The sequence below is a fragment of the Pan troglodytes genome, chromosome 9, assembly GCF_028858775.2.
Source record: "Pan troglodytes isolate AG18354 chromosome 9, NHGRI_mPanTro3-v2.0_pri, whole genome shotgun sequence".
In the NCBI taxonomy this organism is placed as follows: Eukaryota; Metazoa; Chordata; class Mammalia; order Primates; family Hominidae; genus Pan; species Pan troglodytes.
In genome coordinates, this window is record NC_072407.2 from 86,269,496 (window position 1) to 86,296,703 (window position 27,208).

General features: G+C 37.1%; 1 protein-coding gene across 31 annotated transcripts in view; it reads right to left on the minus strand.

Annotated features, from left to right (window-relative positions):
- Positions 1-27,208, minus strand: part of DLG2 (discs large MAGUK scaffold protein 2) — a 2,168,441-nt gene that overhangs the window by 787,789 nt on the left and 1,353,444 nt on the right. For 28 of the 31 annotated variants that reach the window (XM_063783330.1, XM_063783332.1, XM_063783324.1 and 25 more), the window contains one exon: positions 3,161-3,214. In XM_063783330.1, the coding sequence (XP_063639400.1) occupies positions 3,161-3,214 (54 nt within the window). Of the gene's footprint in view, positions 1-3,160; positions 3,215-22,079; positions 22,229-27,208 lie in introns of those variants that run through there. The other 3 variants (XM_016922470.4, XM_009423843.5, XM_001175230.7) reach the window with 2 other exon arrangements.

A 27,208-nucleotide genomic window follows, 5' to 3' on the forward strand; every position in this document is an offset into this window, starting at 1 on the left:
AGAGGAAAACAAAGTATAGAACACTGGGGAATGAGAAAATAGACTGTGAAAGGAACAGTAATTTGTTCAAGGTTACCCAGTGAGTCAGGAACAAAGGGGAGAGCTGGGACTCTGCCAAGAACCAAAGCTTATCCACATTAATGAGTATGCGCTAAATCTGCCATTTTCAATACATAATGTATTCATGTTTTTTCTACATCAGGGAAGGTATTCATATTTACCATTCTCCTAGAATTTAGCATGTTTTACCTCATAAGTGTTTATTTTTTTTTCAAAAAAATGATAAATACTTTAGCTGCTATCAACCAGAAGCTAAGAAAATCTCTGAGGCAGGTATTATAAGTCCTCTCTTATAGGTTAATTTAGGTGCATAGAGATTAAATAAATTACTTAAGAACATACTACCATGATAATTGGGCCACTTTCATCATATCAAGCTCCTCACAAACCACTATAAAGATCCTTACCCTTAAGGAAGCACAAAGTGGGTTACATTAAGTATGAAAAAGTTGATTAGGCCAGGAATAGTGGCTTACACCCATAATCCCAGCACTTTGGGAGGCCGAGGTGGGCAGATCACTGATATCAGAAGTTCAAGATCAGCCTGGCCAACATGGCAAAAACTCGTCTCTACTAAAAAATACAAAAAACAAAAAAAAATTAGCCGGGCATGGTGGTGCACTCCTGTAGTCCCAGCTACTCGGGAGGCTGAGGCAAGAGAGTCACTTGAACCTGGGAGGCAGAGGTTGCAGTGAGCCAAGATCAGGCTCCAGCCATTTGTACTCCAGCCTGGGTGATAGAGCAAGACTCTGTCTCAACAGCAACAACAAAAAAGATGATTAAAAATAATTTTTGAAGGACTCAAAGTGAGATACAAACCTGGTATTTGGAAGAATGGGAAGAATTTTGATGAATTTGTTATTTGCGACTCATTTTACTAGCTAATCAATTGGGATACCAATTGAACATGTCTACAAAAGACCCTTAGATCTTACTGATAAATTATTTCTACATGAGGATATCTGGCAGTTACGCCACCAGAACCCTAATAGGAGGCTTTGAAATAATTTAGATCCACCACAAGAAAGTGGTCTTACTTACAAAATCAGCTCTCTGTGCTCCAGGCCTACTTCTTGAGAGCACTGCTTACATGCTTTGACAATGGCTATAGTGAAGAGATTTTTTGGGACATAGGATTCCTTCATATATAAATAGATCCCTGTCCTGAATATATTGAAGCTTCTGTGACAAGTTATCTCTCATCCAAATCTGCATGTATCAGGGGAGTAAGTAAGGAAACTATGTTCCCAAGCTGACAGGCAGAAAACAAGGAAGGGAAGAAAGAAACACAGGTAACAGCATGTTAGAAATTAAATAAGACTTCTAACTCTACAGCCAAGCTATCTGGATTGACTCTTGACTCTGCCTCTTACTGTGAGTCCTTGAACCAGTTACTTGACCTCTTTATGACTCATTTTTTCCCAAGTGTAAAAATAGAGAAATTAATAGTACCTACCTCATAGGATTGTTATGAGGATTAAATGAGTTAAAATTTGTTAAGTGCCTACAGCAGTGTTAGGCATACACTGTTACAGAAGTTTGGTAAGTAAAGAAAGGTAGGAAGAGTGAGAGAATAGTGGATGTAGGTACGTTTAAGACATTGCTTTGTTTGCTTCTACAGAGCCCTTTACTTTCCAGTGTTGGGGTCTCTTGGTTCCTTCCAGTAAGCCTAACCTTGTTTCCGGTCTGGTCCCAAACTATTCTTGTTCAGAAAGATTTAAGAAGCCCTAGTTCAGTAGTTCAGGTGATTCAGCATTAAGTCAAGCTTGCTGTTATTCTTGTCCTGACCCTGTGTCCCAGTTTTAATTCCTCATTCTTATAATCAAGTCCCAACCTTGTACTCCAGTTCTGACATTCTGCTCCCCTGTGGCTGAGTGCCAGATTGCAGAACCTGCTCAGGACCGCCAGTTCCTTTGAGGTATTTGAGGTAACATCTCTCAAAAGGCAGCCTATGGACTAGACATACTTTGTTTGGCAGACACAGTGTTTGCACTTTTGAAAATTAGTTGCCTGTATTTAGAAATTGCAAACATGTACAAAATTCCATCTATTTTGTAAAATGATCTGGCACCAGTGGATTCCAAGTGGCAGTTGCTCTCTTTAAATGGCCATGTGCTTTCTATTCCCCACAGGCCCCACTCTGACTGCTCCATTTGTTTCTGTGATTTGCTTGGTCATTGAAGGGATTTGAGGCTGTGGGCTAAAACTGAGAAGAGCCAGTACTTACCAAGCACTTACTTTGTGCTAGGTACTGTTCTAAGTGCTTTCTGTGTTTTACTCATTTAATCAAAGGCCAGGAATCTGTTTGTTGTTGTCCATTACCCTTGTAGCCCTTCTTCTCAGCTTCATACCCCCCGTCTAGCATGCATCTGTGGCTATCCCATCTTGTTTGATCACTATCCTCCACTCATCAGCTAGCGCCCACTCACAAAGCCTTGTTGGACCTCCATAATGTCAACCACTCACCCACATTGTAGCCTATAGCTGGTCTCCAATCTTCCCTGCCCAGCCAGACTCTATCTTCAAGAACTTTTGCCATCATAGTGGTTGTGTTACAGGTACAGAATCCTAGGCTTCATTGGTTTGCTTGATCCTATTATCTCATGCTCCATGCTTTTATAAAACCATAACTTTCATTATATATAGATAGGCTCTACCCTCACGAAACTTTTGTCCACTTCTTATTAGAAGCCCAATAAAATCCATAAAAATATTTATTGATTACTTACTTTAGGTTCCAGACTGTCACAGAAATTGACTTGAATATTCCTTTCATAAGAAACCCAAAGAAGTTTGCTAGTGTCTATGAGTAATTCAGTCTCTTTTCAGTGAGCCACTTAGCAAACTAACACTATTTAAACAGCGTTGTTTATTTTTGTTTCATAATGGGCCCTTGTGTTTTACAAAACATGAATGAAAGAGGGAAATATTTGATGACTAAGATAAGATTTAGAAATTATTAAAAGAAAATTTACAAAACTACATGTCATTCCATAAGATTATTTAGTTTGGGTGAAACTAAATGTGAATTGAATTTAAATTCAGCCAATTAAGTTCTACCACAGTTTTAAAAGAAGGTAGTAATGAAAAGGTTACTTACATAAGGAATTGTGTCCAAAGTATCTGTGTTGACAATTATAGGAGCAGGACTGGCCTGAAAAAAGAAATAGAAAAAAAAAATTAAATAATGAATAGTGTATTCTGAGACAGATTATTTCTGTTAACTTATTTAACAAAGAGCTCAACAGGCATTTCTTGAGGACCTCTACAGGCACCATGTCAAGTGTTAGTGGGGTAAATAAAATGACTAAGAGTTTCTGTACCTTCCCCCAACTCAAATATTTGTTACATTTACCACATAAAGAAATTAAGTAAGCATTCATATAATTTACATTCATTTTCTCTTACATTCTACAAAACAGTGCAGGAGGTGAGGATTTCTGCTACGTGTAAGGCAAGGATTTCTAATAAATTGGGTAAGAGTTAAAACTTGTATCTTTTCTTTTTTTTTTTTTTTTTTTTTTTTTTGTGAGACAAGAATCTCGCTCTGTCACCCAGGCTGGAGTGCAGTGGTGCAATCTTGGCTCACTCAGCCTCCGCCTCCTGGGTTCAGGCAATTCTCCTGCCTCAGCCTCCCAAGTAGCTACGACTACAGGCACACACTGCCACACCCGGCTAACTATTGTATTTTTAGTAGAGACGGGGTTTCCCATGTTGGCCAGGATGGTCTTGATCTCCTGACCTTGTGATCTACCCGCCTCGGACTCCCAAAGTGCTGGGATTATAGGCATGAGCTACCGCACTCGACCTGTATCATTTCTTTATGAAATGACTTTGCTAAAGGAATTTGATTTCTCTCTCAAGGAAGCAAAATTAAACCTAAACCAATATTCATAGTTATTCTCCTCAAACTGCCTTTTGAGAGTATGCTATATTCAATACAAAAAGGCTTCACTTATCAACATCTACGTTTATACATTATGCATGCTCTATCCTGTATTTTCTTTCTTTCTTTTTTTTTTTTTTTTTGAGATGAAGTGTTCCTCTGTCGCCCATGCTGGAGTGTGCAGTGGTGCAAACTCGGGTCACTGCAACCTCTGCCTCCCCAGTTCAAGCGATTCTTCTGTCTCATCCTCCCGAGTAGCTGGAACTACAGGCATGTGCCACCATGCCCAGCTAATTTTTGTATTTTTAGTACAGACGGGGTTTCACCATACTGACCAGGCTGGTCTCAACTCCTGACCTCGTGATTCGCCCGCCTCAGCCTCCCAATACAGGCGTGAACAAGCATGCCCTGCCATATTTTATTATTTATGCACCTCTAATCATAAACCTTAGAAATCCCTAGATAGAACATTGACAGTCAAATATGACAGAAAATCATATTGGATATGTTCAACTTTCTTTTTTTTAAAAAAATTGTACGATTTGCAGTAATTCTCTTTAAAGTTTAGCGGGAATCTGTGTAAAACTGATACAGGAGTGCTACAAGGCAAATCACTAGAAAATAAGAGATTGCAATCTCTACTTGCATCACCAGTCTAACTTCATGAATATTGAGTAGAGCTATCTTTACTTTTTAGTTTCTAGAATTTTCACAACAACTTTTGCTTTATCCTCCAAAGGATCTTTCATCTTTGTCTCAAATTACAGATTTCATTTAGATAAAGGACATACTTTCATCTTGATTAATAGAGTACTCTTCTATACGACATGGTGGTTTTGGAAAGTGCTCAAATTTTGGGGTATTTCATTAGCTGTGCCCTCTGGAGTTAACAGAGTTAACAGCTTTTTAATGTCAATCTATTCTGTGGAATCCTAATCAAATGATAAAACAAATAGCAATCCAGCAGGTTTTACAAAACAAAATTTCATGTCTTTACCAAAAACACTGGGCATGGAAAACATAACCTTGGCATACATATGTATATAATGGATCAACTAGTTAGTCATAATATTTTCATGATTCTCAATGGGACGTATCTTGCGGGTAAATAAAGACTCTGGAGAAAGACAGTTTTTACTGGATCTCATTAAAAAAAATAATAAGAGGCATGTAGAGAAGAGAAAAAGGTATGAGGTCTGCAGTCAGAAGACATGGGCTCAGGGTTGGTTTAGCAACTTTCTGATTGTATGATTTGGGGGCTCAGTGACTTCCTAGTGGTGTGATCTTAGGGCAAGTCCACTAACCCTCTCTGATTAATTTTCCTTCCGTGTAGAATGGGAATAGTAGTAACAACTTTCCAAAAAGGTTGAAGATCAAATGAGGTGATATAGTTGAGTGTGCTTGGTAAACAGTACATTTCAGAATTAATGTTAAATATTATTAGTAGTAAGTGTCTCTTAAGATAGACTACTGTAAAGATATATTATTGGATGGCTTGTAAACTGTGGTTTCTGAGGACGTCCCGCTGGACCACCGCGTTCATGCCCGCATCATTGTAAACTGTTTACACTGCAGAGATCTCATTGCTGTGTTCGTGGCTACAACTGCACTAATAAGAGGCCTGTTTAGATTGTGGTTCTAAAACAGCTCATGTCAAAGGCAATAATAACAATAATTACTGCTTATTAAGTATGTATTACCATTTATTAAATATATACATAAGCATATATATCCTCATTTAATCTCCACAAAACCATACTGATGAGGCATTATTATCACTATTTCTATGTTATATATGAGGAAAATGAGGCTCAGTGAAAATGAGATTTGACATTTGAATATTGTTTTTTCTGACCTCAAAATTCATTTTTCCCCACTAAGCTGCTTCATAATCCCAGTATCTAGGTGGTTCTATCACAAGAGTCTTGCAGTGATATGTCAGCCCTATACTAGAGTACCATACAAGAACTAGACAAAGCAAAGACCACCCTGAAGGCAAAAGATGCCTAAGGATATTGCAGGTTAGATGTTGAACACAGTCTGGTGAAGCCTCAGTATGTATTTTTAAAAAGGTTTTTAGTTTTGATGACATCTCTCCTATGCTTTCTGTTTGGTTTCCGTGACTCACAAAAGTGTGCCTCAAATCCAAGAATAGACTGAAAACTCTCTGAATATCACATGTAATTCTTGTATTTCCCCATATTTTCTAGTATAGCTTTGATTAATAAATAGGTATTAATTTTATTTGGGGCTTTCATCCCATCTTTGCTTTTTTTTCTTACAGATTATAATAATGTGTTATGGGAATAAATTTTATACATATGCCTATTTCCTATGTAATGCCATTTAAAACTTTTGTATGTTTATGTTGCTATTTTTCATTTTTTAATGTAAATTTAGTCTTTCCAAGAAGACTGTATGTCTAAAAATTGACAAGTATTGTATACTTTTCTAGAATTCTCCACAGCACTTGGGTATACAGAAGGAGCTCAAAGAATACTGAGAAATACTTAGAATTTATTGACTAGAGGTAGTGATAAAGAATAGAAGTAGGTATAAAGGAAAGTAATATATCTTTACGAGCTTTGTAAAGCACTTCTAAAGAACTGGAACCCCAAAATCTCATGATACCAAGACTGTGACTACTTTTCCAATATCCAGTATCACTTTCTTTCTTTGTTTAGTTACTATTACTTAACTAAATTCAGCTTTTATAAAATAATAATTAATAATTTCATAACTCTAGGATGTAGAGTCTGTGAATGGACTCCACTTGAAGTAGAGGGCAAGAATTTGAAGGATAAGATCTATGTTATGTGGAATCTATGTTATATGGAAAGTTTATTATTCCTTCTTGGTGCCAAAAGGATCCAGAAGCCACTGCTAACACCTACCTCTCTAAAAGTCATTAAAAATGCATGAACAAACAAGATTGTGTAAAAATAAACATATATCACATACACCTGACATTGGTAACGCCCTGGTGTGACTGCCAAAGAGATGCCACGGTAGGCTCTTCTGAATGACACACTACCCCACTGTGCTGCTACACCAGGCTCTCTGAAGACTCTCCCACTGCCCTGCTCCAGGACCCTCACAGCCCACCCCAGACTACATAGAGCATAGATGAATTCCAAGCATACCCAGGCTGACTGATTCAGGCATTCTTTGAGCAAGCCCCAAATAAACGGGTAATTGACTGATTAAAGACACATCGATGGTTGTGTAAGAGAGGAAGAACAAAATAGGAAGAACAAATATATTCTAGAATCATAGAACTTTTAAAGCTGAGATCTTAAGGAACATTTAATTACACTCTTACATTCTATAAATATGAAAATGAATACAAAGAATATGACATAACCCAGATCTCACAATTACATAGTATCAAAACTGAGGATAACAAGAATAACAATAATAAAGTATTAAGCATATATAAGGTGCTTATTATGTTTCAGTAATGCTATAAGTACTTTAAGATATATGAATGCATTTAATTTTTACAATGTTCTAAGGAAAACATTATTGTTCCCATTAAAAAGAAAGAAGGAAGGAATGAAAGAAAGAAAGGAGAGAAGAAAGGAAGAAAAGAAGATCCCAATTGAGCAAGTCACTTGCCTAAGGTCACAAATCTAAGAGGTGCCACAAGCAGTTTTTAAACCCATGTCTTTCTAACCCCAGAGTCCATAATGGTAACTCCAGCATTTGATTTTTTTTGCCTGAGTTTTTCTAGGCGACTAGACTGAAAATGCAATTATTTTCTGCCTGGAAACTTGTTAGTTTCTCTTTTACAGTCTAAAGAGAAATTTATCACCGTTCTGACTTAGATTCAATTCCCCAATTATCAGAGGTTTCTGGGTCCCTTAATGTCTTGCAAACCCCCACTTAAAAATGGGACAGTGCTATTTTCCAGCTAACCTATTTCTCAAGAATTTAGCTGAATAAAGAATGCATGTGTAGGCCAGGAACAGTGGATCATGACTGTAATCCCAGTGCTTTGGGATGCCAAGCCAGGAAGATCACTTGAAGTCAGGAGTTTGAGACCAGCCTGGCCAACATGGTGAAACCCTGTCTCTACTAAAGATACAAAAATTAGCCGGGCATGGGGGTGGGTGCCTGTAACCCAGCTACTTGGGAGGCTGAGGCAGGAGAATGGCTGGAACCCCTGGAGGTGGAGGTGGCGGTGAGCTGAGACTGTGCCACTGTACTCCAGCCTGGGGAGACTGTGTCTCAAAAAAAAAAAAAAAAAAAAAAAAAGGTTCTTAGGTTATTATACTTATTACTGAGATTATTTTTTTACTTTTTGCTTTCCCAGATTTTCTCCTTTTAAGTTCCTTCTCTACAAGACAACTAGGTGGGTGCAGTTCAATCCAGCCCAGCTCTAAGTCATCACTCCTAATATCATCCAGTGGCTTTGGCTTGTCACCTGCTTTGCCCCTGCTCTACAGAGACATAAGACCACTGGACTTATTGAGGCACGAACAGTGCTGAATAAACTATGTGAGTGCCTGAGGGCTTGGCTAGTTCATCCTGCAGACTGCGTCAGGATGTCTAAAGGAAACAACTTTGGAGGAAGCTAAGATTGTGGTCCCTTTCCCTAGCATTTAATAAAATGCCTGGATGGTTACCTACCTAGCTTAACACCAGCCTAGCTCAGAAAACAAGGTAGCAGGATGGAAGATTCATGTTTTGGCTTGAAATCAATTTGACTCTGCTTGCCTGAACTCTTAATAATAAAAATAATATTACCCTCACTTTCAGATAACAAAACTAATAACGTTAAGTAACTCGCCCAAGGTCATTCAGCTGGTAATAGCAGGACCAAGAGTCAGACAACGGTAGCCTGGCTCCAAAGTGGATAAATCCTAACCACTGCAATACATTTGCTTCTGCACCCAATTAAGATTTGATAAGTAAAATCTGTTCTAGTCAACACAATTTGTCTTACTTATCCTTGAAAACTCACCATTAGTATTTTTTATCCCCTTGGACTGGAGAGTTACCATCTCTGTTTGATCCTCCTTTAAAATACAAAATAGTAAAATATTTTGCAGGAAATAAATGAATATCCTATGAATATCCTAAAGACCTCAGATAGGCTGAGTTGGTCTTCCCTTTTTTTTCTAGTGCAGAAATGATGGAGCAGCCTGGAGAATGAAGCACAGAAAGTAGAGACCAGTAGATCCCACAAAAAAATTGAGTCATTAGCTCAAATCTCAAATGTGGTTTAGTCAATGTGCCCCATGCCAAACAGAATTTTCTTCACTTTATAAGTTTTTTCTAGAATCAATCCTATTTGGATGAAGAAATGGGGATTGCTTGAACTGTTAGTATGAAGATTCTTCAGATCTCCATCCTGCATGCTCGCCATATACGTACTTACACTTAGTATAAAAGGCTAAAATAAATTACTCACTAAAACTACATCTACAGATCAACACTGAAACTCAAATTGGCAATTATATCAACCACCAATGTCATGCTATATAAAGTATATCACACACATTCAATCATTTAATTTCCATAGTGAGAGGAAAGGGAACTAACATTGATTAACCAACTACCTACTGTGTGCCAAGCAAATAGGGTAAGCTTTTTACTTGTGTTTTATTGTTTACTCCTTACAGAACCCCAGAAGGATTGATGGAATTTTCCCTTGTCTATAGATAAGTAAACAGAGGCACAGAATGATTCTGTGAATTTCTCAAAATGTCAGATGGCTAGAAGGAAGCAAAACTGAGATTCAAACCCAGGTGTTCTGACTCTAAGCCCTTTGCTTTTCACCATTAGGCCATAATGCCTGAAACCCCACTGACTCACACCGAGCTTTTACAAATCTAACTGCTTTATTTATGCAAATGATTTCTGAAGATCCCACAAAAAATGGAGTCATTAGCTCAAATCTCAAATGTGGTTTAGTCAATGTGCCCCATGCCATAATAACCATACCTACTTAATTCACTGATTCACTCTATGTGGTGCTATTCCTGGAAAGATCCATGTGGATACCATCTGTTCCTTGTTGCTAAGCTACTAAAGAGCTATAATCTTAGCAGTACAGTTGTATTATCCAGATTTAGGTGCCAGAATTCGGAGCAAGCTGCCAATAACCTGGTTCTTTAGGTTAAGGTAGGGCTTATTTCTTCTGTAGTACATGGATAATGGTTTTATACATAATGTGGGATCACTAAATTATTGCTATTTAGTTTCCATCCTTCTTCTCTCTTTTCCTCCCACCAGGCAAGGATCCTTACTACTCCAAGCACATACCTTGCTCATGCCTACCACAATGTCTTTGTTTTCATTTCTTCCTTTTCCTACATCCTAAATCAGTTGCAGTCCTCAATCTTATCTCTCTAACCAAATTCTTTCCATCCTGCAAGGACAATCTAAAGTTCCAGATGCTTCATGATACTTTCCCCAACATCACTCCAGGACTCAATCTATATATCCTATTCCCCACATTTGAAAGCACTCATTATTTGTATTACTTCAGATCACACTGAATTTTAAATATTAAAGGAAATAAGTTATGTGAAAGCACTAAACCCTGACATTCTGAATGAATATTTCTTTATATTTTTATACATGTTGATAGCTAATTGTTTCATGTGTGATATTCATGTCTCCTTGCAGAAATTGTAATCATTTTGAAGTCAGGGTCCTCCTCTCTATTTCTTCAACAGCCACTCCACCTACACTCCTAACAGTGCTGGGCATACAACACACACTCAAACACTCAAACAGTAATTGTTAATTGAGTTTTAGACCTATTGGACTAGAGTCACAGCAATAGGAGTTACAATTCATGAGAAACTCTTGGGGCAACAGAATTAGATACAATGGGTAGAAAGGGGTAACTGCATGCTGCCCTCTGGTGATGAGTTCTTGTACCACACTGCTTGATGGTGTCCATGTGTGAGCATCTGGAGCCTGTCATGCACTCCAGACCATGCTATTCACTGCAGAGCATGAAAATTAAGGAAAATTATAAACAGAAAGACTCCTCTATGCTAATTATACACTGGTACTTTGTGCTTATTCTTCCCTATTCCTCACTGCAACCCTATGAAGTACATATTCCAATTATGATTATCTTATAGATAAGGAAAGTGAGGCATGGACCTGTAACACAACTTACCCAAGATCACCAGACTAATAATCAGATGGAGCCAAGGCTCACTCCTCTTGACTCCAAATCCATATTCTTGTCTTACCATTACCCTGCATGGAACAAGGATGGTAGCTGCTGGCAGTGTTACTTGTTCTAACTTATTATTCCACTGTACATTTCAGGAGAAGTTAGGTGGGAGGAAGTATGGGATTTGGAGAAAAAACTAAGAACTCAAAAATCACGACAAAGCAAAATGACATCTACAGCATTTCTCAAACTTTCCAGATAAAATATGAGAATATATCCCCAAAGATTTGCCCAAAACTAGACATTTATTCAAAGCCTCATGTCTTATAATAAAAATGAGTGCAATTTTCATCCTTTACTCCATAATCATCTTTTTTTTTCATAAGTTATTGGGGTACAGGTGGTATTTGGTTACACAAGTAAGTTCTTTAGTGGTGATTTGTGAGATTTTGGTGCACCCATCACTCGAGCAGTATACACTGCACCATATTTGTAGTCTTCTATCCCCTGACCCCCTTTCACTCTTCCCCTCAAATCCCCAAAGTCCACTGCAACATTCTTAGGCCTTTGCATCCTCAGAGCTTAGCTCCCACATATCAGTGAGAACGTACAATGTTTGGTTTTCCGTTTCTGAGTAGCTTCACATAGAATAATAGTCTCCAGTCTCATCCAGGTCACTGCAAATGCTGTTAATTCATTCCTTTTTATGGCTGCATAGTGTTCCTATTTTTAATAGAAACATAAAGTTTTGAGTCATTGATAATGGAATCAACCTGACAACCCAGCTGGTTCCTGCATGGCTATAAAAAATCAGGCACTCTGTCTCCCTGGAAATAACCACACTCCAGTCAAGGAATTATGTTCCTAATATAAAGATGGCAGAACTAGGGAGTCAGGAGATCTTAGTTTTAGACCCAGTAAGTTCAGTAATTCAGCAGTTTACTGAGTCTCCCCAGTTAGTTTTATTTTTTAAGGAATAAAGAGTGAAATGGCTTCTGAAAGTCCACTTCTCATCAAGGATCTGATTTTACTCTTGTAAAGTTCATCCTGCTAGGAAATACTGTAAAGAAAGCAAGGATGCTGTATAACTTTTCATTCTGGGAAATGATCTCTGTTTTTACCACTCAGACATAGAAAGCTAGGAGACAGGACATTAAGAAAAGCACGCAGAAATAAAAGACAAAAGTTAAATTTGATAAGGAACAATTATAGAAATTGGTTTCTAATGACTTGGCTGAAGGATAATGTCCTGTATGCCTTAGACAAGGCACCTCAAAAATCTATATATGGTCCTGTTGTTCTATGTTCATAGTTCATATTTTGTTTTTCTTGTAAACAGGTTAATTTTCTGGCCTAAGAACTATGTAATCAGCAGCAAGGAGTTCTCTTCTATATAAAGAGTAAAAAAGATTTGAAGTGGAGCTGAGAATTATTACCAAGCTCTTTCTTCCATTATTGCCTCTATCCATTTTCTATAACGTATAACTCCAGAAAAAAAATCCCTCTGCCTTCATTTTTCCCCTACTCACCATAATTTGACACTAGATCATACACTAAGATTTGAAACATAACAGGTGAAGCTATACAGAAAGTCTTAAAATATTTTATATCTAGAATGATTCTTTTGTGTGAGAAGAAATTTTAGGGAGAGAGGCAAAGATGAAGTATGAGTTTTAGTTTACTGTTATCCATCAGTAATCTGTAATGTGCTTATGTTTATGGTGGGCCTGGAGGATGTTCCAAGACTTGTTTCTAAACAATGGCACTTGGGCGCTCATTACAAGACGAACAGGGTACAGGATATTTTAGTTTCATTTTCCCTTATTTTAAATTCTCATAACATCTGTAAGTCTAAGAATCTCCCCTCAACCCATTTTTCTTCAAAATTAATGTTCAATTTGGAATCATTTCCAATGAGGAAAAACATGGAGAAAAATAACAGATAAAAAGGAGACATGAATGGGGACTAGAAACATAGAGGTTCACTAAATACTGCTGGCATTTGCTGATGCCAAAGAATATACTCTGCAGATGTGTTTGTATATTGTCATCAACTAGGCAATGAAGTCTTTGTTCTACAAGCCAAGAGCCTACAAATCTCTGGATCCAAAATGCCAACCAGTTCCTAGCCCCACAGCTGTTCTAGCTTCCCACAGTGGCAGTGTCTATGTTACTCTTGCTTTCTCAGTTTTCTGGTGGCTTTCTTACTTTAAATTATTCTATAAAGCAAGGATACTGCTTGTTCAATTTACCTCTTAGTAGGCCTGGCATAATGCTACAACTGTGTGTTTAACATAAAGAAGGAGGAATATTATCTGTTGCTGTGGGCTAGAGGAGAGATGGGGAAATAACAAGAGAAAAGAATGAAAGAGAAGGAGCACAGGGAGTAGGTTGTTTTCTGGTATGTGGGGACTCTGTCACAAGTTGGAGAGTGAAATGATGATTCGCAGGCTGGGACTCTCTCTTCTGTGCTCTCAGACTCCTTTTTCCATTGGAATTGTAATCTCAGGTACTCTGGAACCTTCATTTGTTTTATAAAGGTTTTTCCTAACCAACTAGAAAGGAGATGATAACTTCCTTATAAATATATTTGCAATCATCTCGTGACTGCTCCTCACCCACCGTTACTGGATAAGAACATTTGTATCTTAAGCTTTTATGTCATAGGATGAGCATCTTCCAGTCCTGTACTTGGATTTAGCAGACGAGGCTTCTAGGACTGGCTGTGGCCCTGTAGAACTTAGTCAAGTCACTTAACTCTCTGAAGTATTTCTAAGGTTATATACAACTATAATGAGAATCGTATGATTCCTGATTTTAATACTAGTCTAATTTTGAATATCATGAAAGTAGTAATAAAGGAGTTTAGAACTTGGATTATCTGTCTGGGATTTAAGATCTTTCTCCTCACTTCTACAATGGTCTTAGCTAATTAATTTAATCTCTCTGAAACTTTCTATTCATGTATAGATGTTAAAAGTTATTATTTCATCAATATCATGTGGTTCTTCAAGAAGCAAATGTAGCCATATATGAGGACATTATGCAATTTGTAAATGTATATATTTGGGATAACATTTAAAAATTTGCAGCAACAGTAATAACAACCTTTACCAGGCACACTTTTGGGTCAGGCACTGTGTTAAGAGTTTAATTCACATGATTTTGTTAGACTTCGAACAATGCTAAAAAGTTATATATAACATCTAATTTTACATTGGATGAAACTTAGGCTCAGAGAATTTGAGTAATTTACCCAAGATAGCAAATGGTGGAAGAAGGATCCTTCAAGTAGCTGAAATTCTGAATCAGAATAAAAACTGAACTCGGATTTTAGTCCTACTACATTATGTCTTACTGTTTAACCATTTCTGATCCTGGCCATTTCAACTTTCTAAGCTTTAATTTTCATAAAACTACTATGAAGATGATAAAACTCGTCTTGCCTAATTGTGAAAGTTGTAACGAGAAGTAATCTAGTTTATACTACTTTGAAAATTGTAACAAGATAAATAAATATAAGGAAGATAGGTAGTAGTAGTAGTAGTAGAGGTAGTCTTAGCAGCAGCAGAAGCAAGAGTAACAACATTGGTGTAATTTTTTCAACTCTACATGATGAAAATGAGAAATCCCATTGCTCCTAAGCATCTTCTCGCTAAATAAAAATATCTAAATGAAGCTTCAAAAACTATAGCATATCTAGTATTAGCTCATTAAAGCTTTTCAGATTTTAATGTGTATATATTTTTAAATTTTGGTTTGCTACATGGAAGAGGACTGCCATTATTAACTCTGAACAGCTGTCTATTTTTCTGTTCTGTAACAAATAAGCTTGGGATTCTATTTTTGCAATTTCTGGGATGGGTATGGAAAGTGGAAGTGGTAGAATGTAAGCTTTACTCTATTGTACAATAACTATATCAGTGCTAATACTCCATTTTAATGAGTCATCAAAACATTTTATAATGAGCAATACTGGAATACAAAGAAGGCATCCTGCACCTGGTGTTAGTTTTTCGTGGCCTCCAGATGTGTATGCACAGGCATCACAAGACTGGTAGTCAAAGAAAATGCAAACTTCACAAGTGAGGAAGATATAAAGATAGCAGGCTCTTGCTTTTTTGTTAAAAACCTAAAGTGACAATTTCATTCCACTTTACCAGCAATCTGCAAATGTTCTTGCAGTCCCAAGCTGTTGTAATTATCCAGGTCGCTTCTGGTGTAGTTCCCCTCTCTGCCTTAAATTGAACATCTCCATAGATTAAGTGTCATCTTTATTCCTATACTAATAGAAATTCCATTAATAGCCTTGTTCATATTCTTCAGAAGGAAATGGACTAAAAATTGGGGTATTACTAAACAGAAATGCAAAGCAAGGTTAAGAGGAAGGAAACAGGGAAATGAATCCAACATGATTGAGGATGATGAGTTAAGTACTATTTAGAATCCAGAAAGGACAAAACGCACTTGGAACACCATGAACTGGGACTGAAAGTCATCACTGAACAAATCCTATTTAGAGCTGACCTCAACATATGATGGTTCAAACTATACATCCAGGGACCACAGAGGCAGAGTTGGTGGATGTGATGCTGGAGCTCAGGAGACATAGTTTAAGAATTTATCTGAGGCAAGAAGGATCATTTCCTCATTATCATTTCATTGTTGCCTAAATTCTCCCTTCTTAAGTATTCACCATTCCATCTATGCAGATTTACTTAGGAAACATAATATTTAAGAAATCATACTTGGCACTGCAGAAAGTAGGAAGAGGAGAAGTGCATAGTCTTGCCCTGCAAGGAATTCATAATGTCATGTGGAGATAAAAGAAACCTCCCAAATGCTTATAATCCAAAGCAGAAAAAAGTGCACGAGAGAAATAGGGACAAAGTCCCATGACAGGCATGAAGAAAGGCAGGTGGGATTATGGTTGGAAGACCTAGGTTCTTTCCTGGTCTTACTGGCCACATGATTTTAAACAAGGTACTTAACCCCACTGATCCTCTGAAATGTAGATAATAACAGTGGTCCATTTCATGTTGGTATTGTGATGATTGCATACAAAAGTATAGATTAAAGTAGTTGGTAAGAAATTTCCCTACTCTTATTTTTCCTCAGGGGGATGTTAATCAGGGTTGAAGTAAGGAGGGAAAAGGCATGTCTTCTGGTTACTAGGCATAAGGGAAGGCTTGTGGAAGGGGATAGGAGTTAAGTCCTGAAGGATACAACCTTACTTTGAAGACCACTGTCCTCAGCTGATCTGTTTATCTTCTCTTCAACTCCGTCCTTCATCTTCTTTAGCACTGTATCCTATTCCTGTACCACTAGTCACTAACTGGCCCCTATCTTAAAGTTCTGTGGCTGTGGGTATAGAAACTCACTTGCACTGGCTTAAGCAAAATTTGGAACTTCTTGTCAGGCTAAAAGGACAAGAAGCACAGCAGGGTGGGCCGTCTGATAAACTGGAACTAAGAACTGGGAGTTTTGGGGGACCCAGAAAGTCACAGTCCAGCCTCTCTTAGTTCTTTTCAGCCTCATTTCTCTGTGTCTTTCTTTGAGACCACATAGTTTCTCATCTCCTTTTCTTTTTCTACATTTGTTTCATTCTTTTACATCTCTGCACAAACGTTCTCTGCTTCTCCATGGATATATCCTCAATTCTAGGCACCACTGTCAACCTGTAGGTCAGGCCACACATAGCAGGGACAATTAAGCCAGGTTTCTGAAAATAATCTCTTTCTTGAGGTTCTCTTCTGAGGCTCCAGTGCCTTTGTCTGTGGGCTTGAATTATTTAGTGTTGTTTTTATGATTTACCTGTATAATTCCTGACCTTAAATACAACCCAACTCTCATCCTGGTTGTTCTGACCTTGCTTCTGTAATGCTCAAAGTGTTAGATCACAAGTTGGAGAAAGTTAGTAACATACTCTTATTTCATACTGCTCTTTCTTGCCTTAGTGCCTTTGTTCCAGTTGTTTTTAACCTCTCACCTCCCTCATCTTGTAAACCCCTGTTTTAAAACTGTCTCAAGACTTTTCTCCTTTTTCTAGCCTTCGTTGGTTATCTTTCCTTTCCATCCCACGCAGATGGATCACTCTTCCCTTACTGCATTTAGCATGGTTTGTACATCTTTTAATTGCTGCTCCTAATCACACTGCAATATAGTTTTCTTGGTTTTAGTGTTTTCTTCTTACTCTAATGAGGTGGTTAAGAATAATGCTCTCTGAGGTTGGATCACTGAGTTCAAGGACCAGTCATTCCATTTATTAACTATGTGACTGTGGGAAAGGTACTTCACCTCTTTTTTTTTTTTTTTTTTTTTTTGAGACAGAGTCTCGCTCTGTCACCCAGGCTGGAGTGCAGTGGCGCGATCTCGGCTCACTGCAAGCTCCACCTCCCAGGTTCACGCCATTCTCCTGTCTCAGCCTCCCGAGTAGCTGGGACTACAGGCGCATGCCACCACGCCCGACTAATTTTTTGTATTTTTAGTAGAGATGGGGTTTCACTGAGTTAGCCATGATGGTCTTGATCTCCTGACCTCGTGATCCGCCCGCCTCAGCCTCCCAAAGTGCTGGGATTACAGGCGTGAGCCACCGCGCCCGGCCCATCTCTTTTTTACACTTTGTAAAATGGAGATGATAGTACCTACATCAGAAGTTGTTGACAGAATTGAGATAATACATGTAAAATGCTTGGAACAGTGCATGGCATAAAATTGGTACTCAGTAAATATTAACTATCACTTTTTGAACTGCCAGTACCTAGCCCAGGGTGTGGCAAGCAGGATGTGTTAATTGTTTGCTGGATAAATGAATTATATTTTAAAACTAAAGCATATTTGGGAGGATGTTTTATTTCTTTTGTTTTGTTTGTAGTGACTGAGAAAGTATCTACTGTTGCTACACTTTCTGATAATTGATGTTTATCTGTGTATGTATACATGTAATATTGAATTGCAATTGTGAGAAACACTGTAAACAACTTGCATAGGATAGTATTCAAGTGTGTAATAGAGATACATGTGTAACTGTTTATTTAATGTCTGTCCCCACCACTAGAAGGTAAATACCCCCAGGGCAAGGTTTGACTGTGCCCTATTTATTATTAGATGTTCCAGGCATATCGTAATTTCTGACACATAAAAGGTTTTTAATAAGCATTCATTGAATAGACGAACACATGGAAAAATAGACTGTGTTTACACAATTAACAAGTGCCTTTTCTGTTTCCTCCACTTGGAATGTCCTCTTCTTCCATCATTACTGAGTGTCAAAATTCTGTTTAACCTTCAAACCTAGCTGAGACAGCCTTCCATGAAGCTTGCCCCTTCTCTGAATTCTTGTGGTAATTCATAGACTCTTAGGATACTCTACATTTTGCATATGGTATTACAGTGATTTGCAAATCAATTTGAAAATTCTTGGGGGCAGAATTCCAATTAGGGGTTCTCCTGATTTATACATGTTTATATCTCTCCCAATGCTTAATAAGCCGCATAACCTTCACATTAGGGTCAGAATAAGTTTTTCTGAGATGAATGAACGAATGAATGAATAGTATTGCAACTTCTTTTTGACTGACAGAAGCCCCAAGTCTAGCAGCAAGATGAGCATAAGAAATGTACTTAGGACCCACTGATCCCCGTGTGAATGTTTTTATGAAATCCAGATATGATTGTTAGCAGTATAAGGAAAACCAAATTTGTACATTGCAGCAAGAGATATTAGGGCACCATTTGGTAATACTATCTCTCTTACAAAGTGATGATGTCACAAAGAAGTTTTAAGTTTACTTTTGGGCACTTGTCCTGTCTAGAATAGTGTCTGACACATAGTAGGGGCTCCAGAAAATGTGAGTGAGCTGATTGAACTAACAAACGAATAAAAACACAGGCCAGTCTCTATGAAAAGAACTACTAATTATGAGACTGTTTTTATAAGCATATCTACTCATTTGAATAAAATTGCAAAGCCTCTGATTTGCCTAATATCCAAAAATACTGACTGCCTAGAAGAATGCCCTTATGCCTCCAATGATGGAACCAATTTAAAATACTTCATGAGAACTTTTTATTATTCATGCATTTAATAAATATTTAGGAGCTTACATTCGCCAGACACTTAGGCTAAAAGATAAGAAAAGTTCTGTGTTGCTGTTTTGCACTTGTGGCTCTTGGATCAGCAGATGAACTTGCTTGAGACTCCAGATTTTATTTACATCTTATTAACTCTAGGGGAGGATCTAATATGTGAAATCAAATCCTGAAACTTTGAAGGACTTCATAGTTTGGTTTCCTTCTTCTCTGAAGACTGTTTTGAGCAGCACTATCCAGGTATCAGCCACTTTAAGGTTCCTTTCACCAATATGAATTTTATATGGGAGGTTCCCTGGGGGCAGATTATATCATGACTTGAGATTTTATGTCAGGTTTATTGTTAGTTCACAGAACTACATTGACTGAAAAACCAGTTGTGATTCATAGCTTATGGTGTGTGAGTGAGATGATCCAGACCATCTAGGTGGCTCCGCATTCTAACGATGTGTTAGGAATCCACACTCACAGTAGATGCACAGAAGAGCATTTACTTGCTTACGACCTTTTCAGGTCAATTCTCCTAAGATTAACGACATCAATATGTGACTATACTTTATAGACATTGTTCATTTTCAAGTATTTGATTTAAAAGAGAACAAGGTTTATTTTAAAGGAGGCAATTATTTGAGCCGTATATTTGTCACTGATTTAACATAATAGACTCAGCATGATAGGATATGTATACTTCAGGATTTATTACGATACTGCAAACAATGAAGTGTATCATTAGTACAAATTCCATACAAGTGAAAATACATGTGTGTACATGAAATATATATCATTGGGTTAAAAAGTGCATAAAGCAGGGAATACATAGAGTACCTTTTCTGCTGACAAAAAAATAAATTGAGGGTCAGTTTATAAAGAGTTATTCTTAACTGATAATATTTTAATAATGGCTATAATTTCTAAAAGAAGCTCTCATGAAATTGTGATGATATAATCATATGTTTAATAAAGACTTGGAAGATGCTTGAGATATATTGGCAAATTCCCAATATGTTCTGAAAAGATTTAGAGCAGTCAAAACTAAAGCAAACCTGAATGATAATTTGGGCATGATTTTATATATGTGTGAATTAAGGAAAACTGGAAACACACTGGAGTCAAAGACAGAGTAGCCCACGAATTATGAGAATTGAATCCAAGGTTAACTGGACACATAGGGGTCTATTCCATGTATTAACACATCCCTGCCCCTACCACTACATCACAATGCTATAGTCAAGGTTCTGAGTTTTCTCCAGATGGACTTTAATAGAAATAATTTTATGAGATCAGTAAAGACAAAGCTAATAATTAAAACTGTCAAGCATTAATTGGAAATTGGAGACACTTGTTGGTTGATTTAGTCATTCCTCACTTGCTCACCAAGCACTCTTTAAGTGCCAGGCACTGTGCTAGACACTGGGAATAGATGCACTTCTATATTTAAGGAGCTCAAGACAAGACAACAACAACACAAACAAATAAATGTTAGTTCCTTTCTCCAACTTACTTTCCTATTCACATTTACCCCAAAAGTAACAATATAATTAGAGAGACTGAGAGGAAACACTTAAGAATAAAATGTTAGGTGATAAATCAGAGATGCACACAAGAAATCAAGAAGGGGGAAGATAACCCTGCCTGGCAAGGGATGGCTCCGTGAACGAGGAAATACTTGAGGTCCACAAGGAATATCACACTTTGATAATAACAAAAAAAAAAAAAAAAAAAAGGAAGAGAAGTCTCATAAACATAGGAGAAGCAAACTATACTTTCTAGATTCTAGTTCAAAGCAGGATCCTTATAGCAAAATGATTTAGAGAGTTTCCCACCATTAGTTTTTTAGACTTCTTACAAAAATTATATAAGCTTTATGGCTTTAGTAGTCAAGATCAACTTACCGTGATCCAACTAAAATATAGTGGTTCAATTAGAAGAGCTTCAAATATAGCCCAGAGTTTGTGACATTTAAGTGATTTCGAAGTTACAGGGAAAAATATGATGGCATCTAACTTGAGTAACTTGAAAATAACATGAACTTCAAGGAAGATTTATTCCAACTGTTGAAAGAAGCATATCTCTTGAGTTTCTATGTCAGAAATAATGTTTTTCTTGAGAGGGTACCAAATAAATTTTAGCAGAGATTATTTTTTAAGACTCTTCTCTCATAGCTAATTGGTGATCTCAATTCTTCAAAGTAGATCTAATGAAAATAATCAAACATTTTAATATTCTTCTTGGTGGTCCTATTTACCTTATCTCGGCCTATCAAATGTTGCCAGCCTGATTCCTCTGGTTAAATAAATTATAAACACAAACATTATTTCTCCAAAATAAAACACAATGACAATGATTCACTAATTCACTTTATATAGCTATACACAACTTCTGTCAGAAATTTTTACAAAATCTAAATATTGCATCACTACTTTACTAAAGAAGCAATTATACTTTTCAAGATAACTTTTTTGATGGGTTTTACTTGGAGTAAAGAATAGCAATTTTGGTTTCTTGATCTATATAGCAAACCTAACTGCAAAAGATATTCAAGTAGCTCTGGGGGAACCAATGGGGAAATAAACATTGCAGTTTATTTCAAACATTAATATATGGAATATCAATATTGTTTCCTTTCTTTAGTACATGCCACTATTAGAAACTACTGTCTTCAGAGGGATGAGTTTGATTGGACCATTGTTTATTCTTTCTCACCGATTAATGCTTGGACATATTAAGAATTAGGAATTCATACAGAGAAAAACCATATATTTAGCCTGAATGAGAACTACAGAGAAAATAACCATGATCATCAAATGCACAGAATTTATACATTTCTCTATAGATATAACAGGAGAAAAAGGAAGAATAAATAAAAGAATCCCTAGGAAAATAAAAGAAAATTTTCCTTACCGGAATAAATGCATGTTGCATAGCTTGTTCACATTGTTTTAAGGAAGCAATAGTATCCCACAAAAGCTGATAATTCTCAGCCCGAGAAACACTTGGCCGTTGCATAGCGAAAGCTGGTAACACTCAAACTGAGCTCACAGAACCCAGTTGAAGAGGAAAAAAAAAAAAAAAAAAAAAAAACCCTGCAGATCTGTTACATAAACTTCTTAATTAGATCTGCTACACAAACTGCTATCTTAAGACTTAAAAAAAAAAGTTAATCAGAACATTTCTTTTGGGGGACAACTGGGCATGACTTGAACAGAGACAGATGTTTTCATCGGGAAGAATTTTCATTCCTACACTTGTGAAAAGCAATCCCATCAGTGCTCTCCTGTCTTCACACGGGTCTGGTGAAATGGCACATACCATAAGTGTGTAGGGGGAAAGAAGTAGGAAGAAGAGAGATGTGAAAAAATATTCCTACCAGAAGATTTGGGTGGCAGGTCATGGTGGTGGAATTTAAGTAGCTTGTGAAAAGTAGTAACATTGAAGGGAGTCGGTTATATACACACATATATGTACATATACAGATGTCAGCACTTGTCTGCTGTGTCAGAAATACAACTATATACATGCATACTCACAGTGTCATTTAATATGTCCAGCTCTCCTCTCAGTTTAGTTAAGAGCTAGATGTGACATATTCTTCACCTACAGAGTATTACTGTCTTAATGGCACTATGAGTTGTTTATCTGGGATTATCTCTAAAGACAAGCCAGAAGGCACCATAAAATGTAAGAGTAACTGGAAGAACTTTATGTTGCCTATGTATTGAAGAAAAGTCACTTTTATTCCTTATTCTAGATAAAATTTACATAGATAATACAAGGAGAATCGTGTCTTTAAATGTTCTCGGGAAATGAGAGTAGGCTGGAATGTGTTAATTCCAAAGAAATATGCATGTGCACTTCGACAACAAAAAAGACTCGTATAAGCATGAAATAAAATATGAACAGAATTTAGGGACATATTCTCAATTCCCTTCACCAAGGACAGTACCCACACAGGGAGGTGAGGCTCCACCAGTCCCTAATGTCTCTGTAGGATTGCTGAGCTAGAAGGTGCTAGGAGGTAAGGCATCTTGGAAGGTGATGCTCAGAGCACTTGGAAGTTCCAAAGGAATCCGTACTCTAAGGGCTGGTTGCACAGTCAACAACGGTGATATTTACTCAAGCACGTCAAGAGGTAAGAGGCAAAAGGAGAGAAATTCACAGCATAATAAATTATGCATTTAATTGACCTAGAAAATCCAAGGAAGACCAAACAAGGTACAAATTGTAGGAAACAGTTTGATAACATACACGAAATATTTTCCCTGTATTATTTTTGGAAGAGCAGCATGATTTGGGTTACCTAGTTTTCCTGCATTTGTACCCTGATGATGGTAGATTGGTTCATACTAATGCCCTTGTAGGGTTAAAGTCTCAAAGGCTGACACCAGGGAAGTTTTCCTCTTACCTTCATTTCTTTTCAATTTTGAACTGAAGGAATGAAAAGTAGAACTGATCTTTCAAAATCTTTACCTAATTTGTAAATTTTACCTAATTTGTAGGGAAATTGTTTTTCCTTAATACTTCATGAGCACACACCATAAGGCTATTGCCATTAGACAGTTTGTTTTTCAATATCAATTCAACCAACCTTCTCTTTTTCTCATTCATGGTGTTCTGTTCAGCTCACACCCACAGTCCCTCCTCTGCCTTCATTCCTGCCCTTATAGTCTCCCATCTGCCCCAGCCACATGCTTCTTCTCCATGCATTGTCGACCAGCCAGCCCACAACTTTCAGAAAATATTCCTTCACTAGTAAATGTTCTGAATTTCTCAGGAAACAACAGGAAAATAAAAAGCTGTCTTTTAAGTTACCTTCCAAAATCCCAGTCAATCCTCTCTGAAATTCTTAAGCAAATGCTTATCATTATTCCAGACCTCACTTGCTGGGTCTTGTGAGGCTTTTCCAACCTCCTGTTTATCAGGTTCCTTTATTCTTTCCTTTAAAGAGCATGTCCTAAAAATCCTCTTCTCTTTAGTTTTTGGGGGAAAAAAGGTAAAGAATTCATAGTCTTTGTGTATGGAAACAGTTTTAAAAACTGCCCTTTGAATCTTGCATTCATTCATTTATTCATTGATCCAACAAACATATCAAGCATCTCCCATGTGCTATAATTTTTTTTTTTTTTTCTTGAGACGGAGTCTCGCTCTGTCGCCCAGGCTGGAGTGCAGTGGCGCAATCTTGGCTTACCGCAAGCTCCACCTTTCAGGTTCACACCATTCTCCTGCCTTAGCCTCCTGAGTAGCTGGGACTACAGGCGCCTGCCACCATGCCCAGCTAATTGTTTTGTATTTGTAGTAGAGACCATGTTTCGCCATGTTAGCCAGGATGGTCTTGATCTCCTGACCTCGTGATCCACCTGCCTCGGCCTCCCAAAGTGCTGGAATTACAGGCATGAGCCACACACCCAGCCATGCTATAATTTTTGGTAGTACTTCGGACAAATGGATACATCAGATGTTGCCTCTACCTTTAAGGAGAATCTAACAGAAGGGATGGTAAATCAGCACAAATAACAAAAAGGCAAATTTAAAAACGTGTAAGTACCATAAAAGAGGTAGCATAAACTATTTAGAAAGCAATGAAAAAGAAGAGATTATATCCATGGTGGACATTAGGGCAGGCTCATGGAAGATTTAGCACTTTGCTAGAGTTTGTTGTTAGGGTAGTATTTAGTTATACAGATATAGGGGGAATTCTGAGAAAGGAAAGGTACAGCAAAGGCACAGGGTGAGAAAGGCTTCATTGATTATTGTTTTGGAAGAAATGTGACACCAAGAAAAAAATTGTAAATCAATGATTACACAGCTTAAAATTCAGATTTAGACCAAATTTGAGCTTATTCTTGATTGAAAACTAATAGCTTCCTATTCTTGATGCTAACCAATATTACCTTTAACCAACTCACAGATAATTCATGTTCATAAATTCAGTGAAAATCTTCTTAAACCTCTTGAGGTGATAAGTTCTATGTGTTTATTCCTCACTGTTTGAAATAGGCACATTGATATACATTTGGAGGCCCTAGGTGGCTCAATTATTTAGGTTATATTACTTATTATTTTTCATTAAGCAAATATTACATGTTTTGTATTCCTGCCTACTTTCATAAGTTCTAAACTTCCTACTTTCTAAGTTCAAGTGGGGTCCACTATAAATCCAATATTTACCTTATCAAATATTTGACTTAGTTCAATTTGACTCAGTTTAACAAACATTTATTGAGCTCTACTATGTGCCAAGAACTGTGCTAGAAATAGAGAACACAAAGATAAATGTAATATTATGTCAATCCTCTGTTTCTTTTCCACTATCACTCAGTGTGCAACTGTCTCTGCCCACAAGTGGAGCATATGTATTTTCTTCCTGTTAGCACGACGCTTGATAAGTAATTGCTACAATTTTTTTTCCATTAAACACGCAGTCACTAGGCTACATGTCTATCACATCTAAATATGTCACGATGCTCTAACTTAGACTGCAGACCTCAGAATACCTAACGGTACTTTTGTATGATGGGACTGCCATACGTTGAGTGCTTTCTGCTGGTGAATGGTTTAAATTTAACTTCATGACAATTGCACTTCCAGTAAAAATAGAGTAACAGGGCCTGGATTTGCATTCCCACCTAAAATAACCAAACAAAAGGACACAATGTAGGAAAGAATGGGTTTCAAGAATGCACATGAGACAAAAAACAATGAACACAGAGAGAAAAGAAACAAACAAGGTGGGCCCTGTGATTTCTAATTCTTATAGCCTTTAACTTCCAGGCCATATTCCAGAAAGGAGGAATCCAGTTGTGGCCAATGGACTTGTTGCGTTGAGAAGACAGAATTGGTTTGCTGGGAAGATCAAGGCAGCAAGTAGAAATAGATAAATCCACAATTATAATTGGAGATATCAACACCTTTAAATAATTAATAGAACAAATAGAAAATCTGTAAAGATAGAGAAGACTTCTATAAAACTAGGCACCAATTTGAGCTAATAAACCTTTATAGAATATTTTACTCCACAACAGCAAAATATACACATTTTTAAGTGCTCAAATAGTATTTGCCAAGATAGAACATATTTTTAACTTGAAATCAAATTTTCATAAATTTAAAAAGATTCACGTCACAGGAAATATAATCTCTGGCTATAATAGGATTAAGTTGAAAATCAATAACAGAACAATCTCTGGAAACTCTCAAAATATTAAGAAAATAAATGACACAATTCCAAATAGCTCACTGGCTAAAGAAAAAAATTAAAAATGAGAATATATTTTGAACTGAATGAACATAAACTACAATATATTGAATTTGCTGGATTCCCTTAAAGCAGTAATTAAGGAAACATACATATCACTACACGCTTATATTTGAAAAGAAGGTAGTGTCAAATCACTGACTTCAGCTTCCATCTTTCACGAGAAAAAAAATATAGCAAATTAAACCCAAAGTAGGCAAATGAAAGGAAATAAAAAATAACAGCACAGAAGATAGAGGAAAACCAATGAAAATGAAAGCTGGTTCTTTGAGAATATCAATAAAATTGATGACACTCTAGCAAGACTGATTAGGAGAAACAAATTATCAAAATCAAGATGGAGGAAGATGACATCCCTGCCAATCCTACAATCCTACAAACATGAGGAGCTAATAAGGAAATCTTTATGTATGTAGGTATATATTTATTTATTTATTCTTATAGACAGTCCAATGTTATGATCATGGCTCACTGAAGACTTGAAATCCTGGCTTCAGGCAGTCCTCTGGCCTCAGCCTCCTGAGTAGCTGGGACCACACGCCTGGCTACGTTTTTTTTTTTTTTTTTTTTTTTTGAGACAGGGTCTCACTTTGTTGCCCAGGCTGGTCCTGAACTCCTGGCTTCAAGCAATCCTCCAGCCTCAGTTTCTCAAAGTGCTAGGATTATAAAACATGAGCCACTGTACCTGGCTGAGAAAATCTTATAAACAACTTTTTCCCCCCAAAAATTAATACCTTAGATGAAATGGACAAATTCCTCGAAAGATGCAAACTAATCA